General features: G+C 41.9%; 1 protein-coding gene across 4 annotated transcripts in view; it reads right to left on the bottom strand.

Annotated features, from left to right (window-relative positions):
• Positions 1-20,804, bottom strand: part of RPGRIP1L (RPGRIP1 like) — a 1,159,147-nt gene that overhangs the window by 186,121 nt on the left and 952,222 nt on the right. For all 4 annotated transcript variants that reach the window (XM_086945185.1, XM_086945184.1, XM_086945187.1 and 1 more), the window contains exon 23: positions 9,235-9,421. In XM_086945185.1, coding sequence (XP_086801311.1) covers positions 9,235-9,421 — 187 coding nt within the window. The remainder of the gene's footprint in view (positions 1-9,234; positions 9,422-20,804) is intronic.

Here is a 20,804-nt window from a genome sequence, read left to right on the forward strand (position 1 = left end):
TTCACTTGTCGTCAACAACGTGAAAGTCAGACTAAATATTTGCTTCACATTACGTGTAGGTACATGAACTGGAGGGGCACATAATCCTAATGAAAAACCGCAGGTGCTTCATAATGTATAGATGATCTAGGAGCATAGAGTTTGGCGGGCAGGGTACTTCACCACACACTGGGAGAGTCCCTACCCACCAATTCTGTACTGCCCCCTCTTTATTTAGAAGGGAGCGGCCACGTTTTTACCAGCAGACCAGCGGAAACCTCTGACACTGCGCCGCCAGTCAATGGATGTTAGTCCATCCGCACTGTCGAGGGTGACGTGCCTTCGTAAGGTTTTTATGTTTGGGACTGCCACAGAAAGTCTGGCGGTGCCAAAGGAAATTATCCCCCCGACTGGGGAAAGACTCCTAGCGGCTCGGGTCATTAGTTGTTTGTTTTTCAACGACAAGCTCCTGCTTTGGGAGTTTATTTTCAAAGAAGGTTACTGTGCAGGGACACTGAATAGAGCGCCCACACATCACAGAGCTGCTGTGGCGGCCTTTCCCCTGAAGGCACAGGTTCCTTCCTGCCTGCCTGGCAGAGAATGGCCGTCCTCTCACAGGTCAGAGGGTAGATCCCTCTACTGACCGAGCAGGAAGGAGTAGTCTACCAAACCTCGTAATGTGTACTCCGATTGATGTATTAGATTGAGAACGTTATAAATAGAGAAGGAAAATGACAATATTTTTCATAAATATTAAAGTGCAAAGTACAATGTACATTTTAACTCCTGTTTGGTAAGAAGTCAGCGTGATTTCAAAATACTCTTCAGCCCCAAAATACCCTTCGAGCTGAACACAGAGCGTGTTCACCTCGAAGAGTATTTTGGGGCTGAATGACGTGTTTATTGTTTCCCAAGTCAGTGGTACTCATTTTATCGCCCTCAGAAGGATGAAAGTGGAGCCGCCGGGGGTTGAACCTGGGACAATGAGGTCAAACACAAGCCCCTACAGTGGACGAATTAGTCCACTAACCCACCAGACCCGACAGTAGAGTAGCTGTTCCGTACATTAAGTTAGCATTTAGTGTACGACTTCCAATGAATACCTGGTAGCGTTTCAGTCGTACGTTAGATCACACATGAAATAGCCAACGTAAAGCGCTTAAACACAGAGGCGCTGCATCAACAAGAGAAGCTCTCCACCTAAACTGGAGAACTACCCAGAGTTCCCAGCTTTTGGCTGGCAGAACCTAAAGATGACTGAAGGAAATAATGCTGTTATTTCACCCTTTTATGGCAAACATTGGGAAAACGGTGGGTAACACCTCTGCTGGCTTCCAACAGATAAGATTGTGGAATTCAAACCTGTGCCGCGTACAACAAAGTGGACTTTCTGTACTATACGCACTATAGCTAACACGTCAAGAGTGGACTTTCTGTACTATACGCACTATAGCTAACACGTCAAGAGTGGACTTTCTGTACTATACGCACTATAGCTAACACGTCAAGAGTGGACTTTCTGTACTATACTTATAGTTCTATACGCACTATAGCTAATACATCTCGAGTGGACTTTCTATACTATACGCACTATAGCTACCATGTCTACAGTGGACTTTCTGTACTATACGCACTACAGCTACCGTGTCTAGAGTTGACTTTCTGTAGTATATGCACTAAAGCTACCATGTCTAGAGTGGACTCTGTACTGTATGCATTATAGCTAACACATCATGAGGGAACTTTCTGTACTATACACACTGTAGCTACCATGTCTAGAGTGGACTTTCTGTACTACAGGTACTATAGCTAACACGTCTAGAATGGACTTTCTGTACTATACACATTATAGCTAACACGTCAAGAGTGGACTTTCTGTACTATACGCACAATAGCTAACACGTCTAGAGTAGACTTTCTGTACTATACACACTAGAGCTAATACGTCTCGAGTGGACTTTCTATACTATACGCACTATAGCTATCATGTCTAGAGTGGACTTTCTGTACTATACGCACACAGCTACCATGTCTACAGTGGTATTTGTGTACTATAAACAGTATAGCTACCATGTCTTGAGTGGACTTTCTGTACTAGACGCACTATAGCTACCATGTCTAGAGTGGACTTTCTGTACTATATGCACAATAGCTAACACGTCAAGAGTGGACTTTCTGTACTATACGTATTATCTTACAGGAACTGAGAAGTAAAACAAAGGCACTTCTTAGTTAAGCACTGAGTAAGAAGAGGGTATTGAGGTGTGCTCACTTTTCTTCATTTCAGGTACATTGTTAATATGGGGTGCTTAACTTTCAAAGTGTACTTGACGCTGTTTTTAATGTAATTTCCTTGGTATACAGTTTGATTCCCACCATTTCTCTTCCCAATCTCTTCTCAGATTTTTTATTTTTTATTTTAACATAATTTGTATTGATCTTTTAGTATACATTTACATGGGTCAGACAATTTCAGAGCTCGCAAACCAGACACTGTTCGCATAATGTTCCTGCCCAATAAGTCTCTGCTGGCATGGTAGGTATTGATGCAAAGGTAGCGGAAGGTAGAAACATTCCACTTAAACATGTGATCATCCACCAACAGTCCTCTGTATGGGACATTCAGGGCACATGGAGAACAAACTCAATTTTATCCAATTGACCCCTGGGCTGGATTCCAGCTTGTATCTATGGAGGGCCTGTCTGGAGGCATTTACAACCACAATGATGTCCAGGAGATAAATCAATATATCATCAGTGTGGAGCGACACCAAGTATATGTGATCATTGAACAGTATGCTCCAGTCTCTGCCAATTTGATGCAGAAAGGAGGCGAGAGGTTTGACTGCCCCTGCAAAGATGATGAGTGATAGTGGGCACCCCTGAGCCTCGAGTATTGTTCCCTCGCCTCTATAAAAATTGCGTAACAAGATATAGGCCTGTAATCCTTGGACCTCTTGCTACTGGTGAAACCCCTGCCGCATGCCCCTACTGATAGGGAAGGGCTCAGAGGTGAGCCTGCCAATCTTGACCCTGGTTGTGGGCATTACGTGCAGTAGTTTAAACAGTCGTAGCATCCTATGGCCTATCTTGCATAGTACTGTGAACACATAGTCCCAGTAAAGCATATCAAAGGCCTTCTCCTGGTGTAATACTAGGCTGGCAGAATAGGGCCTCCTCCAGGAGCTGCTGTAATCGACGTAAATTGAGGGATGTGGTCTTACCCAGTTTAAACCCATTTTGGTTAGGGTAGAATAACTCCGGCATGGTGTCCATCAAATGCTGGGCAATGATTTTGCTCAATTGTTTATAATCACTACCAAGCATGACCAGTGGCTGATAAGAAGCCATGTCCAAAGGGTCGCAGCCTGATTTAGAGAGGCAAACCAGAAGGGACTCCTGCAATGGAGGGCACCAACTCACTGGCCTCGAGCGCTGCATTATATACCTTGGTTGATCTTGGTACTAGTATATCTATGTAAGTTTTGTAGAAGTCTATTTGTAGGCTGTCAATTCCAGGTATTTTCCCAGTGGCGAAGTCCTGGACAGCATCACAGGTTTCCTGCACTGGGACTGTGCTCTCCAGGGCAGTTACTCAGGCCACGGGTAGCGCCTGGCACTTCGACTCCATTAAGTAAGTCAGATATCTGGGCACGAGAAAGGGAGCACACAAGGCAAGGTGAAGAGAGGGGAGAGGGTGTGGCCTAACAGCCAGAGCCTCCGACCTTAGAGATGGGGATCCAGGTTTGAATCTCAGTGTTGGCTCAACATTCTGTGATTCTGGGAAAATCACTTAATTTCCCCATGTCTAGGAACATTGCCTCGAGACCCTAACAGGTGATTAGCTATGCTATACGATTCAGAGTATTATCATATAGTGCCGGGTAGAATGTTCAGAAGGTTTCTTGGCTCTCCATTTGTGCATAGGCCACAACGTTGGTTGGAAAGTGAATTGTCATGAAGGGAGCATTAGAGGTGTCTTGTTTTATCAACCAGCTAAGAGCCTTCCTGCTTTGTCTCCCTCAGCATGCATCTTAGCCAGGTGTGCCCTAGAATCTATGCATCAAAGTCTCAATTAATTGTTCTTTTTTTTCACTGGTTGCATAAAGGTCCCATTTGAAGTCGCCCGTGGTTGAGGGTAGCCCAAAGGGTCCCCCAGAGAACGTTCAAAGTCTGATGATTTCCGCTCTACTGTATTACGTCACCCCACCACTGTGCGTATACATTGACCGCTCACAACTGTTTTGAAGGCATCCCATTAAATAAGGTGAGTGCTGGCAGTACCTCCATTTTTAACAAAGTAGTTTATTATAGTCTCTTAAATTGTCCCTGGAAGGCTTGGTCCTCTAGCGTAGATAGCTGGAGGTGCCAGGTGGGAACCGGTGATGCATTCTCTCCTAGCTTCAGGTTCAGCAACAAGGAGTTGTGATCAAAGAATGTATTAGCGACGTATTCTGCAGTGCTTGTTATGAGTTGGAAGGATGGTGAGCACAAAAAACAACCAAGTCGTACATGTAGGTTGTGGAAGTGGGGGGACTAGAAGGAGAATTACCTCTCATTTGGGTGAAAGGCCCTCTAGGTGTCTGCAGTGGACTACTGTGACAGCCATTGTGGAAGATAAGTGGCAGCGGCTGTTGTGGGCATGTGGGATGGGGAGGAGTGACCCATCTCAGTGCACATTCAACACACAATTAAAGTCCTCCATGGAAGATGTGCCCAGAGAGCGAGATGCAGCGATAGTTCAGCAAGAAACTGCGGCTTTCCAGTACTGGGAGAGTAAACGCTGTCCAGGAGCACTGCAGTGCCATCCAGGACACCCTCCACTAACATATACCTCAAATCTGTATCAATCACAATGGTTACACACCTAAAAGGGGTTGTGGGTCAGAGCCTTAATAGTGGCCACCCTAGCATATCCAGAGTACTCAGTGCCATAACACTACCCCCTCCTTCAGGTAAGGTGCCACACAAGCAGGAAACTCTAATGGTGGGTCTCAAGGACGGGTCACAGGTCAGGTGGCCATACAGGATCAAGAGTGTCTACAGTGTAGCCAAAGGGAAGACCGGGCTGCATTGGAGATATCAGTGTTAGTAATATGTCCCATGCTGTGGGCTGTCGTTAAGTGTTTTGAACACAGTGGTGAGCAGGCTATGACAGTAGGTGATTGCATGAGGAGTTTGAGATGTTATGGATGGTGGAAACACTGATCAGGACCTAGAGAGAATTGAGTCTTTGTCCTGAGAAGCAGAGTTATTAGGATCCTTGCTGCAGCCAAAGTCTCACAGCCCAGACGCTGTGGTCAAGGCTGAAAGACTCTCTAATTGTGATTGCAATGGTGAGGGAGTGCTAGTGATAGAAGGGGCAGGGGATGCCCTGACCAGAGCATGGCACTCAGCACTAGCTGAACGGTTCTGGGGAATATATGATTTTACCACGATTACAAGTTCCACGCATGGCATTACCACGCGAATTTTAGTTCGCAAGTGGCTTTACCACGCTGGAATTTGCAACGAAGGATTATACCACGCATTTTAACGTCCTTTAAGCACAAATGATAAAGATTATTTTCTTACCTGACACCTTCCTGTCTTTCACCAGCAGCCCGTACTTCCATCCACCATCGAAACAAGCGTCAAAACACGTCTTCCAAAACTAAAAAAGGACTGCTATTTTGACGTACACGGCACGTCTTTGGGGGAGGCACATTCCTTTTATTTCGGTGGTACTGAAGTGCGTTTTTTTTTATTTGAGTAATCCGCTCCTTTGTTTTTTTTTTTTTGGGGGGGGGAGACCCCCCAGGCCCCCTCCGAGCCCCCCCGCCCAGCCCCCCCTGAGCCCCCCCCCAGTCCCCCCAAGCCCACGCAGAACGACTTGAAGGAATACCACGTCTCCCCCCCCCAGCCCGTGGTAAAGACGGTCGTGGAAGGCACCCTCATTGTAAAGACGTTTGCGTGGTAAGTGTCACGTGGTAAACGTCATTAGTGGTAATGCCTTCGTGGTAAATGATGTTTCCCGGTTCTGGGCCCGTGGGACAGCAGTATCTTGCTCAGGGGTGTTTTGGTATTTTTCAACCCAATCTCAGGCATCGTTGACTCCATAAAGAAGTTTGTGCTTTGATTCGCCCAGATTTTTAGTTTGGGGGAGAAGAGCACGGCGTACTCAAGTCCAACCTTTTGAAATTTGCATTTGACTCTAGGAAAGGAAGCAGAACGACTTTGCACTTGAATGGTGTAGTTGGGAAATAGCATGACTCGCGCATTCTTGCAGGACAATTGGGTTGGCCTGCCTGGTGACTCTCAGGAGTGTGCTCTTATCCTTGAAGTGAAGTATCTTAGAAACCCGTTGAGTGTGTTCCACAACGTAGAGGGGGAAGAGGCCCGTCAGAGCGACTTGTGAGGAAAATCAGTTCTCAATGAAAGCAGTGGGATCAGCACCCTCCGCTCCTTCCAGCATCCCCACTATTTGGCTAGTGTTCTGTTGGAAGCACCACTCAGCATTCTACACTCTGCCCTACAGAAAGTATACTTGCTCAGCAAAGTCCTGAATTCATTTGGTGATGTCCTACGTTTGTGGAAGAAGCTCTCGGATGACTGTTTCACCTTTTTTTACTTGACCTGCTAATTTCAGCTGAGCGGTGTGTAGTAACCCAAGGTCTGCAGCTATGGTATCAACTTTCCTCTCCAATGCTGGTCTGTTCTTTGGTATCGCCTGCAGGATCAAGTCTAGTTCTGACGCTGGTGGCCTGCCCCCACCTAACTGTCCGCTGGCAAACCAGGCAGTGCACTGGCCATGTTTGTAGATAGATTTTCCAGCACTGCAGGTGGAGAGGGCACCTGGAATGGCATTTCCGGACTGCATCGCCCCACCCGCCTGTTGTGAGCCATTGAGCGCTACCTCTACAGGGTCTCCCTCCTGCCTGTCTTTCAGGGGAGCCTTAGAAAAGAAACCTCTGTATAAAAAAAGGGGGAAACCCCAGCATAGCTCACAACTATAAAGGATGAGCCCATTCTAGAAATTAAGGTGTTGGAGCGGAAGTAGCGGTCTCAGTGGCCGTGCTGGGATATCAATGCCAAGGTGGTAACAATGGGAGTAAGTGCTGCAGCAAAGTTTGCAAAGAGTGCCCCGGTCCACCACGCCTAAAGCAAGTGGGAAGTACAAATCAGAGAACTTCTACAAGGCCTAAGGTGAGTGAAACAAACAATAATTATTCATGGATCATGCTGGAGAATTGCACTCAGACAGGGGGCTGTCCATTACTGACAATGTAGATTCTGTTTTGGAACAACCTGTTCAAGATTCACAATGTAATCCAATGCAGCACAGCACTGCAAACCTTAAACAGAAGTACATCTGGCGTGTAATTTGTACTTAAAAAACAATACAAAGAGTATAACTAGCTCTAGCACCATGGGTAGTTTGTGTCTGTTCCAGTTTGTCCTCTCGAAAACCACATCAAACACACTTCAATGCTTCCTATTTAGGTGAACAGATGAGAAAATCCTAACTGTGGGAGGCATGTACAAATAGCATTAATATATCCCTTACTTTTCTAATATCATAGCTCTGTGCCACAGAAAGATGAAAGGGCGGCTAAACACAGTATCTTTTGCATCTAAAAATTCAAACCCTCCAAGTTTTCAAACCGCTTATTGGATTAACTCAGAATAAAAAAAAAAAGTATTGGAGCAAAGCGTTGTTACCGTAAACGTATCAAAACCTGGAGTGTCTGGATTACAACACAATTGAGGAAAATTCAACTACATATCAATAAGAGCATATAACAAATAGTTCTGAATCAATACAATGACGAGATAATTTAATGACATTGATTTATACGCACAAACACATTACAAAGCTTTGCCACTTGAGCACTCAAGCAAGGATTGGTCGGATTTGGGTGGAAGGTTTGATCAGAGACAGAATGTCAAGAACTGGAGGCATTGGATTTGTGTATTGGAGTGCTAGTACAATTGCAACCTGGGATCGTAATGTGTCATGTGAATGGAAGGGATGGCCGAAATATGAATAATCACCTGAGTGGGAGGATGGGGGGGAGGAAGTTGGGGACAGTTTATTTGACTGCTGATATGTAAAATCATGGAGAATGGAGAACAGAGAATTGATTCCTGAATTCTTTTTTATGTACAGCGTGACAACAGCAATAAAACAAAGAGCATTAAAAAAAAAAACATAATAAAGCATGGAAAAGATAATACCAAAGAATGGGTTGGGAAGGGTAAGTATGAATTTATGTGCTTAGCTCCAGAGGTCCAAGATATTTATATTTAAGTGGTGTTGGTCTGTGTCAAATTCATCCTAATATCAGATATCGCCGGCTAAGGCAGAAAACAAACATCATGTAATCTTGCACACTCCGGAATGCAAGGTATAACTTATACATCAGACTAAAGGAACCCAGCCAAGTTACTCAGTGTAGCGCGGGTGTGCAAAACACACTTATGCATGTACAAATTGCAGTTCAATAAGTATTCACAACCTTCGATGAGACTTTGGGCCGGTTTTAAAATTTAGCAAACGCGGGACATTAGCAAAAAAGTGGCAGATGCCCCTGCTCACCCTATTTAGAATGACAGACACCAATACACCTGCAACAGGGCAGATAAGATACCTCCCACTTTTGGCTGGATGGTCCACTTCCTATAAATCCACCGCCAAGTACCATGGAACATCTGCATTCAGCAGGTTTAGGTTTAGGGGCAGAAGAATCTAATTAGGAGGAGGCACCGGGGTAGGTTTTGGAAAGGTAAAGTAAACCCAACGGTCGTACCTTTTTGGATATTCAGAAGCCTTCCCAAAGCTTTTTATCCTGGCCCATTCACACATATACATACATACATACATATATGTATTTATATATATTTTTTATTCTCAAAAAGGCGGCTGTAGATGTGTACTTGGGATGCAACAATTAATCTTATAGCCGTGTTTCATGTTTGTTATTGTGTATTCCCAGAAAACTGCAAATCTCTTTCAATTTGGAGCCATACGTGTGTGTACAAGTTATTGACTTATAACTTTCTGAAAAAATAACTCTGAATCAAACTTAATTATTCCAGGTTATGGAAGACAATCGTGTGGCAAAATGCACAAAACTTCTTTGGGTGCAACACATGGATCCTTAAGAAAGTGGCTTTTTCAAACCTCGCAGCATCGCTTATTGTTATGTTCCCTGTTCAGAAGTTATCATTTCAACAGTGAAAATGCTATGCCCTTTTCAAGTGGATTACGCTTACCGTTGCTGTGGTTGTAGTGAATCCACTGTCCGCGTTTTGGTTTTGGAAGCGACACCGGTGTTTCCTCGGATGGCAAATTGCAAAATTTACATTCCACAAACAACCTTTTTATAGAGTCATCCAGCAAAACATCTGCGTCCTCATTAAAAGTTAAGGCCGTGATTTCAATGCGGATCTTCTCTGATGGCTGCATGAGAAAAGACACATTCAATTAATGCTGATAAAGCAAACAACAAATAGGTCTCTTCTTTGGCAACAAAGAAATCCAAAAACATAATTTATTGCTTCTGTCAGTGGCTTTGAAAAAACGAGGTATGGTTTATGCCCTGGGAAGTAGCAATAAGATTGTAAAATGGTCAAAACACCAAAACACCCAATGCTGCGGCTCAGAAATGTCACTTGCAGATCCTAGCACTTAGCGGCCAGGAGCCTTGCAACCTATAGTCCAACACTGAAGGACTGAGTGACTCTCAGTGAGTGCCCCATTCCAACACTGAAGGACCGAGTGACACCCAGTGACCCATTCCAACACTGAAGGACCGATGGACACTCAGTGACCCATTCCAACACTGAAGGACTGATGAATATTCAGTAACCCATTCCAACACTGAAGGACCAAGTGACACCCAGTGACCCATTCCAACACTGAAGGATCGATGGACACTCAGTGACCCATTCCAACTCTAAAGGACCAAGTGACACCGAGTGACCCATTCCAACACTGAAGGATCGATGGACACTCAGTGACCCATTCCAACACTGAAGGACAGAGTGACACCTAGTGATCCATTCCAACACTGAAGGACCGATGAACACTCAGTGACCCATTCCGACACCGAAGAACCGATGGACACTCAGTGATCCATTCAGACACAGAAGGACAGAGGTACACTCAGTGACCCATTCCAGCACTGAAGGACCGAGGGACACTCAGTGACGCATCCCAACACTGAAGGACCAAGGGACACTCAGTGACCCATTCCAACACAGAAGGACCGAGGGACACTCAGTGACCCATTCCAACACTGAAGTACCGATGGACACTCAGTGACCCATTCCAACACTGAAGGCCTTAGTGACACTCAGTGACCCTTTACAACACTGAAGGACCGAGGGACAATCAGTGACCCATTCCAACACGGAAGGACCAAGGGACACTCTGCGACTCAGTCCAACACTGAAGGACCGAAGGACGCTCAGTGACCCACAACACAAAGACTTGCTTAATGAGGAGTTGCTGTAGACACAGCTGCAATAATCGAGCAGGCTCTCACTGAAATCACGACGGAGAAGTCCTTCATTCACCGATTTCATTATATTTAAGGCATTTGCTGTAGTGCAAACTAGACTCCTACGAGCAGTCGAGCCCTTTACAGAGACATTTAATTACATCAAACGTGCCCTTGATAACGTAAACTTTTTTTTTGCTGCATGGTGTTGTAATATGATTTCTGAAAACATTTATTCATATTTTGTTCCACACCACCCCACTGTCCAATGCGGTAAATTAAAAGGCTGACTCTATGTTTGTAAATCTTGTCCATTGTGTCTTTCTTAAATGTTAATTATTGTTGCCGCCAAGAGGCTGGCAGCTTTGTCGCTACTCCCCGGTAGCTCTATTTCTCGAATATATTTTTCTAAGTACTACCCAACGTTTAGTCTTTATACGGACAGATCAAAACCTACTAAAACAAGCAATAAAATGTGGTTCGCTGCAATGGTCCTATGCAAATGTTAGGTGATGACCTTTTAGTTGCTAATTGGGGACTGTAGGTGTTAAAGTGCCCGAATAACCACATAATACCGTCACAGACAGTGCTGCATTGTGATGAATAATTTACCTTTCTTGCTGCATAATACTGTTGACCCTGATGCATAATTCGGGTCTTTCTTGCCATATACTTTCAGTGGCTTTGGATAACACTACTACTTTCCTACCAAATTATCACTTCTGCTCTTAGAATCGTTCCGACCTCTTATTAAAAGTCAGTATTTCGTCCCTGTACTCAGCCTGCCTCCCATGCCCCTACATTTCTGTGTAACTGATCTTGCCTGTTTTCTGTCAGCTGTAGTGTACTTCTATCTACATGTTTTCTATTGTTTACATAGACACAGGGCTCCAACTCCCTTTAGGGCCCAGTTCGCCCTTTAGAAAATCAAACACCAGCTGTGTGACATAATAAATCTCCTTAACCAAACATTACTAACACAATTTTCAATTTATAATTTACATATTCTCATTCGCCTTTGGAGACAGGGACAGCTATGAAATAACACTTCAAACTAAACCTTCAAATGGCGAAATATTTTTCACAAACGAAATAATGCACTAACTATAACTTCTCTGGTTATTTTATTATAGAGAACATTACAGTTGCAAACTTTCCCCCCTAAAGAAAAGTAGGTAAGTCATAAAAATAAAGAACGCAAAAGTCTATTATTGTTAAAATGTACAATTCCGTGAAAAGAATAATGTTCATTGCTGTCAAGTACCTTTTAATATTTGATGAAGTAATTTCCCCCCCTTCTTTTAAGGAGACCTTTTCTTTTATTATGCATCCTGAGATGCTTTAACTAAAAACTAAAATCTGAATATTTCAATAAGCCGTTTTATTATTCAGGAGATTCATGGAAATTTGGCCGGAATGACAGCGAAAATTTCACACCATCATGTCTCGGCTAATACAGGTACACTACTTCAGATGGCAATATTACTGGGATTAGCATAGCATGATGAAATATTTAAAAGAATTCTTTTCTAAAACCCAATAAATCAAATGACTGCCAAATGTCATTAATGTGACAATCCTTGACTTGAATGTGCTTTTCATATTCAAATTTGAAAAGAAAGATATGAATGCATGTAAAGGTTACTTAGCTTCAACTCATATCCTAAGCAATCAAACTGCACGACCGCGGAGTACTGTACCTTTTGTCTGGTTTTTAACCAAGATTTATCCTTCTGCCTCATCATTGTGAAACATTAACAACCATATTTTAAGTCTATGCCCATTTTTTGTTATATTTAAACATTTGTATCTAACATTTATACACCACCGTTTGCATGATCCATCTTTTGTCATCTGCATTTATTACAATTAATTTCCAAAGTCACAGTTTTCATCTGCCAGAAATACCACTCACAAAAAAATATATACTGCATGCTCTGTCCATTGCTTCAGACCCACTGTTCACCAACCCCAATCAACAACTGTTTACAGCCGCAGAAAAAAAGACAATGCATCTTAAGTACATTCAAACTATCGCATAATAAATCAAATATATCATTGCAGTGTTCTAAACAAACATCATTAAGAAGCCTCTGTATAAATTAGAAATTATTTTAAGTAAATTAAAGTCATATCAAAATGAATGCAATATTTTAAAGTGTACACAGTGCAAATAAATTGACTGAATAATGGAAATTACATAGACTTTAAATGCAGATACGATTTTTAAGTACAAGTGCACCCTCCTATAAGAAAATTAGCTCCAATGAGGACAAAAACATTGCATGCAAGAATGCATCTATGACAAGGTAAGAAATACCCAATTTCCAAGTGGTTATTAGATTTATTTAAAAAGACTGGTATAATGTTCTTAGACTAGTTTCTTTTTGTCCGCAAAGTCAAACTGGTGAATGCATTGTGTGCTTTGCATATTTTAAGTAGAATTGGAGTGAGAATATGAACTGCTGCAGCTGGAAGAAATGTTAACACGTTCGACGGCATAAATAAACCTCAACAGAACAGGATTCTAATCAACAATAAACCCTTGTTATAAAGAAATACGTGACCGGCTATAAATAGGTGACTTTTGAAAGACGACATCAATTGCATATTTGTGTGTAGATTTTAGTTGAGTTATTATTACAACCCCGAAAGGCGAGAAAGCACACCACAAGCAGAAGAAGAAATGTACAAAGAATGGATCAAGTAATCCAATAAAAGGTAACAAAAAGGTAAAAAAAGGGTAACATTATAGAAATGTGGTCAAGAATGGAGTACAGAGGGAGAAGAAACAATGACCAGATTTGGGTTTACGCTAACAGTGTTAGGGAAGAGTAAATTTCAGACTATTCCTGGAAGCCGCACACAAATTTAGTCAGTGAGGTATTCAGGAATTTGTTGCTGAATACCATTGAAGGACAATTTCAAATGTAATCCAGGCTTTGATATGGGATTGAAGAGACACAAGACTGAAATTATGTGATCTTATTTTTCTGTGCTTGAAATCAAATGAGCAGATGCAAGCTGAACAACTGTGATGGTATCAGTATGAATGGCATGTGAAAAGATCACTTTCTTGAAATGAGGCAGGCCTAAACCAATGGAAGCGCTAATGTTGGGCCTGCAGCAGGAGCGGTGCCGGCTTGCATTTGCCCTCCCTTCTGTTTCTTGTTCCAGCCCTGCGTACAGCAATGTTAAAGGAATTCTGGCTGTTGTGATGCTGCTGGAGTCGCTGAGGTTGTTGGCAGGCCCAGCAGCCATGGTGTGGTGATACAGTCTGTGATCAACAACTGAGCAGGAACAGACGGGAGTCTGGAATATTTGAGGAAACTGGAGCTGCTAACATCTGAAGCATCACAGTGGGCTCTGGTGTGCGGATCCATGTGGTATGGCATGGAGGTTGAATACATATTGCTAGAAGTATTGTTGCCTATTCTACCACCAGTAAAATAACACTTCTCCCGCAGTGTTTCCTGCCCTTCTCCTCTTTGTTCCATCATGCAGTGTTAGTGCACAGAGATAGCACAGTATAGTTTCTGATGGATCCAGAGAGATGAAGGGAGGTTGATTCTTCCGCTATTATCATTTGGCTTTTAATGACCTGAACCATCCGTAGATTTTTCATCTGCTGATTCAATGCTGTCTGTAGACTGGCTAAAATATCTTCGAATCCTTCTGTTGGGGATATCAATGTAATATTTGGTCGGACTTTTCAACCGCTGCGGCATCTCGCCCCTTCCCGTTCTCATCATGCATTTGATTCACATGCCTACAACAGATTTTGATCCTTAAATGTTATTGTTTTTATTTTTCCATGTTACCTTATATTTTGTCATCTTATTTCTGTTTATCTTTTATACTTTGTAATGTTTTTATAATTCACTGTACCATCTCGTTGAAGGTCTTTAAAAGCATTTTGGCGTAAAGCAGTGGCTAGAATATGGAGGTAATAATATCACAAAACGGGGAGGAAGAGGGTAGGCAGCCGTAAGGAGGCACTTCTAAAACTAACTAAACAAGAGAGGAGAGAAAAGACTTGTTCATACATTCTCAGAAAGTGTTCATCCCATCAAAAACCTCTTATCAGGTTCATTGGGAAAGCCTTCCTTTATGGAAGAGAACACCTCACTCAAGTAATAGAGTCATGCATCACCATAGACATCCTCTCCCAAACCGTGTTAGGGTAGTACCACCGGGGCACACTTAATCTCCTCAAAGACTTGGCGGTAGGAGGGAGTTATTGAATAAAAGCTACTGGATAGAAGCGGGATCCAGATCAATTAAAAAGACACAGGGTTCCTCGGCGAGTCACATTTTATTAATGAGGGGATTGGGTATATTTAAAATCAGTAATGAGCGGGTAAACAGAGGACAATGGCTCTAACCTGTCTCAAATCAGCAACATATTTCTGAACTGGCTATGTCGCCTAACGACATAGCCTATCGGGGCATTCATCAAGGCACCAGGATCCCCAAATTCAATAGTTGGACTGAAACAGCTCTATTCTTTTGGATTTAAAAACGCTACTTGAGAAACAGGTGAATCATACCAACGGCAAAGAGCGGATATGATTAGGTTCCCAGGCATGGTGCCTTTTGACAAATGTGTGACTACAAAGAACACCAGCCCCTCCTTGATCAGACATTTGGTATGCCCTAAAACCTTGGGTTAACTCATTCTGGTAGACCAACATTACAGGTATGATTCACCTGTTTTTCAAGTAGCATTTTTAAATCCAAAAGAATAACGCTATTTCAGTCCAACTATTGAATTTTTGGATCCGAGTGCTCTAGGGGCAGATTTTTGTAAATGTGTTGGGCATTTTTTAAGTAAGCTTTGTTGATGATGCAAAGTGCATTCAGTACGCTGTACGTTTCCACTGGAAGCAAGTGGAATACTTTTAGAAAGGAATTGGCACAGTTATATTTATCTAGGTTTAGGCATACATTGGCATCTTTACAAAGTACTCTCTGGAGTCATTCCATCAGAGTCTATGACTAGCCTGTGTAGATCACATTGCAATTGTCACGAACGAGGCTCCTTTTCAGTTCAATTTGGTCCTTAGTTTGCAGGAGAGGGAGAATTTTGTGGAGCAAGTACAGTTGCAAATTATCCCCTAGACTACGGCACTGTTTTGCCATTTAAATGACATTTACATGGAAGATGAGCCTATAGTATTTTGTTTTCTTAGTGGTGGAAGAGGAGGACCTGAGCTGTAAGGTCTGTGAAATAGTAGACTGTGTGTGTTTGTTCTCTTGGATGAGGATTCCACTTTGCTCCAGTTTAAACAAAGTACGTTTTCTATCATCACGTGTTAAATATGGTCTAGAGAAAAGGTGATGAGGTTGTAGCCTTCTGATTTGATTTCCAAAACAATGCAGAATTTGTGTCCTCAGTGTAAATCTGCAAATGAATCTTGTATTTATCAAGTAGCTGAGACAAAGGCCACATGTAACAGTTGAAAAAGAGTTGGGAAAAGGCAGAGCCTAGGGGAACTCTACACAACAGTTTAGGGGAGGATTACTGGGCTGACACCATTCAAATTTGTTGCATTCAACCAAACTGGAATAAATGTATACATCTGTATGTAGTGCAAGTAATTCCAAATCACTGATTCAATCTGAAGAGAAGAACAGTATGATCAACTGTATCATAGGGTGTAGGATGACCAAAAACCAAGCAGTATTAAGGCTGCTTGCTGATGTTTAACAAGAGTCTAAGAAGCTCTTCTTTGATGTCAACCAGTGCCAATTCGGTCCCTTTAGGTCAGGCTTCCCCAACAAGTAGCTCATGAGGTACAAGTATCTCCCCAGATGCCTGTAAGGAGCTCTCCTGTGTGCAGCCAGGCCTGTTTAATTAGAAGCTTTTGCTTGGTTAAACTAATAAATGTTTAACAAAATTGAAAGGTTGGTATTAGAGGCGAAAATGCGGATATTTTCAGAACTGATAAGTTGATGCTTGGAGAAAAAAGTTGAATTTGAAATTGAATCTCCGGTTGAATTTCCAATTCAATCTTTCCAACCACTGAGTTGATACATATCAGTGCCAAGATACCTATCAGGGTGAACATGTGCTTTACAAATACAGGTTATGTAATATTAAAAGCTGTTCTTGAGTGATAAAGTATCTGGAATTGGGGAGGCTCATTATTATCTTGATGCACAGCAGTTAAGACTCTTAGGTTTTACACATCTAGAGACATTCCAAATTGATAAAGCCTTTATTACATTACCGTTGGCAACCCAGCCTGAAGTACTGAGGCTGATTACTGCTGATAATCTTGCATGAGGTGGCCACCTATGTAATCTTGTCTGCTGCGGTCACTACTACACTAATAATATTAGCAGCACTGGATGATTTTGAACATAGCTTACTCCTATTACAGGGCAGGTTGAGAACCCTGAACTAGCTGATTATAACCTGATTGGCTTTTGTGGAGTAACTGGTCTTGTTCAATATATTCTTGTAATTGCTTCATTACTACGAATTTCAGAATTTTGCTAGGATAAGGTAGAATTGAGAGAAGGAGATAGGTGGCTAATAAGTATAGGTTTGCTGTAGTTTTTTAAGGTGCAGGAGACGTTTACTGTTACAATTTGTTCCCCGCACAATCCACTAACTGACAAGGAGGACTTAATCAGTTTGATAATGTTCCATGACCAAGAATAAAAAATGTGTTTCATACACGATACCTTACAAGCTTCACAGGCGTATTTAACAATTTGATATTGGAGGCTAGATTGGCTATCTAATCAGGAACGGCCTTAAATGCAGAATAGAGTTAATAGAGGCTGGCTGGTAGACAGGGTGAAGACTTGAGGATTTTTATGGACTCAGTCCCAGATCTCTGTGATTTTTTATTAAAAAAACTGTATGAGGTCTTAATATTTTTGTGGTGAAGGAGAAGAAATGGGCTTTAAGACATCTCGTTAGTAAATTACATAACAGATAATTATACTTTCTCTAGTTTGGTTAGACACCTCAGAAATGGGCTCGGTCAGGCAGGTCTTCGTTTCTGTACAGCCTGGTGAAAGTTAGCATCTTCAGAATATTTTTTACAAAGGTATGTCATACGTACATGATTTTTCCCTATTGTTGTCCCCATGGCCAACATTTCTTTTTTACTATGGATAGCTTTCAAGTGAACTATTTATTGAATGGTTTAAAACCCTGTTTCGATTTTGTAATTCATTTTTAAGTGAACCTTGTTCGGGAAGGAGATACTATTACGGCATTTAGGACGCATCTGTGTTTCTGGGCTATGCTGGTAAATATTTTGCCAATTTAGATAGTTTGTCGAATTCTGCTTTATTGAGATCCTCGAGATAACGTAAGCAACTTCAGGCTTTTCAAAATTCAAGTATTTGGTCGAGAATGTTATCACGAGCTCAGAAGATGAAGAGCAATAAGAAAGTGATCTGATCAAATTTGTGGTTGTATCTGGGTGATGTCAGTGTCTATGTCAAGGGTGCAAATTAAGTTGAGAGTGAGGCCTTAATGCATTACCAGGACAGTCTTAAGACTCCATGTTCAGTTTTTATGCATTGCGTTCTCTATGTATGCATTCTCTCTCCTACGTGTTCTCTATGTATGCATTCTCTCTCCTACATATTTCTTCATTAATATCCCATAATTACTGTAACATAACCCAAGATGAGCATCTCGCTGTCTACTCTTAGTCAGCTCTTTGAGTTACTCATGCGCCCTCCAGATTTAGTGTTCCAATTTCAAAAACAAAAGTGACATTGAGACCTACATTTAAATTTGGAATGACAGTAATTGGGAATGACGGGAAGAAGAAACTGAATAACTAGTTGCTTAGCATCAGTTTGTGATTGTTTATAATATTCAGTTTCAGACAAGACAACATCAGTCCCAAAGAAATCAAAGGTAACCTGTTGGAAATGTCCTTAGCCTCTCAGAAAGTAAAAACTCCCTTTGGCCCAGAAATGATGGGATCTTTGTACTGTGATCATTGCACAAATAGCAGAGCCACAGTAAAGCCCACAAGAGCTACTAAACCAAGATTAGTGAAATGTATTATCCAGAAATTGGCAATTTTGATGCAGAGCCCGAACTATTTAATAACGCGGACTGATAAATTACACTTGGCAATGGCTAAAGAATTGATGCTACTGACTAGGTAGCAAAGTGAATACAACCACAATCTACATTCAAAGGTGTTAAACTATAACACAAACATAACAAACAAAAATATGTAAAGGCGCACTCGCGCATACTCCCAAATCCATAGATCACCAGAGGTGAAATATTTTTTCTGAAAACCATGATACATTTATAAAGGAGTTTAGATGACTTCAGCTGGAAATACACACAGTAAATTTAGGAAATATACTGTATAAAAACATTGAGCTGGCTAGAGCTGACAAAACAGCAGTTAAGGAAAATAATCTATGAAATCTACTAACGCTTTACTCATACATATCAGCATATTGGTCTACATTTTACGTATATAAATATTTAAAAGATTGCCAGGTAAGGCATTTTTTTTGTTTTTTTTAAATCTGTTTTTATTTTTCGACAAACGTAATAATTGCAACGACATCCATTTACAAATAATGGTATGCAAAAATCTGCTCGGGTGAGAGTCACATCTGGCTTGATCGAAGTGGAGAAAAATCCAACGTGGCACTTAGCAAATCTGCCATTTGTACACGCACGGGGCGCTAGATTTAATGAAGCAACGGGAGGGACGGTAAACAGCCGATTACCGACGACCATGCCACCTCCACAGCGATCTGCCCCCGCCAGAGATTGCCTTGGGGTACACATTAAAAGCAACAAGTTAGCCAGAAGCAGGACCATTTACGAAATCTGCATTATTTCTCACAGTAATTAAATGCATGCCACGCTTCGGGGAAGCAGCAGGTGAGAGAGACGCCTGGCTTGTTTCTTTTATCGAGAATCCCACATAGAATATGTAAATTCCCCGGCCGAAAGTCTACGCTGACGACCAGAAACAGGGCTTTTAATCAATGTATTATACATCAAATTGATAATGTTAACTCCTGATTATTCAAACGTATGAAAAATTCATGGCGAACTGTCCAAAGTTTTACATTTTCCCTGACTCTTTTTTTTCTCTCCATTAATTATCATGCCTGGGAGCCCTTTTGTGAGAGCAGCAACCGTCAGCCTGACTAAACCTGACAGGCTAGCATGGCCCAATTACACTGGCACTGTGTGCCACTTTGATGTAGTGGAAGCGAAAGGAGATGGGGGCAGACTGGATGGTGCATTATGTTAATGACTTGATTTAATCCAGCCGCTAAACTTTATGTAGACAGTTAAGAAAAATGCTCACACTAATTACGACATTTTAGAGGAGAGAGGAGGGGACAAGTATTTCATTCTGACAAAGTGATGCTCATAAATGTTGTACATGAAATGAGACAAAATGAAGTAATCTGTGATTAATTATACATCACATGCATATAATAAAAAGGAGGAACAAGAAGCAGGCAGCACAGTTAATCATCTGTTGTGGTGTTTTTTTGTGATCAACAACATCACCAAAGAAGTAACCAGAAACTGATCAGGGTTCTCATATTAAAGTGCTATAACTGGTAGTTTGTCGTTTTAATTGTGAATTGAATTCAAGGATTAACGTGGCTACAAACAGAGGCACAACAGGCCAGGGAGCAGCAACATCTGTGTAAAACTATCAGTAATCTCAAATGATGAGGATGTAAGGGGCAAAGATGACACTCATCATCAGTTACTCCAACTCAACCATCATCTCAAAGGCCTTTGCTCCCATGCTTGTATATAGCCATTGCCAAGAGATGTATTGCTCTAGGGGCGGTTGGGGGAGGGGGTTAGAGGTGCTCAGTAAGTACCAGCATTGGCGACTAATTTGATGCAGAGACTTTCTTGGTGACGTATGGGAAGCAGCACATGGCTTGGGAGGTACAATATGCTACTTTTACATGGATTTCTACGTCTTTATTGAGTTTGATACATTCGCCCCCAACATGACATTCTGGAAGAGATACTTCGATGATGCATTCATGATTTGAACAGCCAGAATCTTTAAACAGACGTGTTCCTGATATTTGGTTCGCCATATCCTTTGACAATTAGAGTGTATAAGCATTGTGGACCTCAAATGAGCCAACAACAAATTATAAACACCAGCCACCACTTGCGTAGCCTTTGGGACAATCTTACGATAGGAAAATTCCTGAGGCTGCATTTCGACTTCTCACATAAAAATTACTACTTTCATGATCTGAAACTTCTAATACAGGAATATCTAGACAGAAGCTACAGAAAGCAACTCTTGACTACAACAAGTAAGCATATTTGGTTAACCTGTG

This window comes from Lissotriton vulgaris, chromosome 12, assembly GCF_964263255.1.
Source record: "Lissotriton vulgaris chromosome 12, aLisVul1.2, whole genome shotgun sequence".
NCBI lineage: Eukaryota > Metazoa > Chordata > Amphibia > Caudata > Salamandridae > Lissotriton > Lissotriton vulgaris.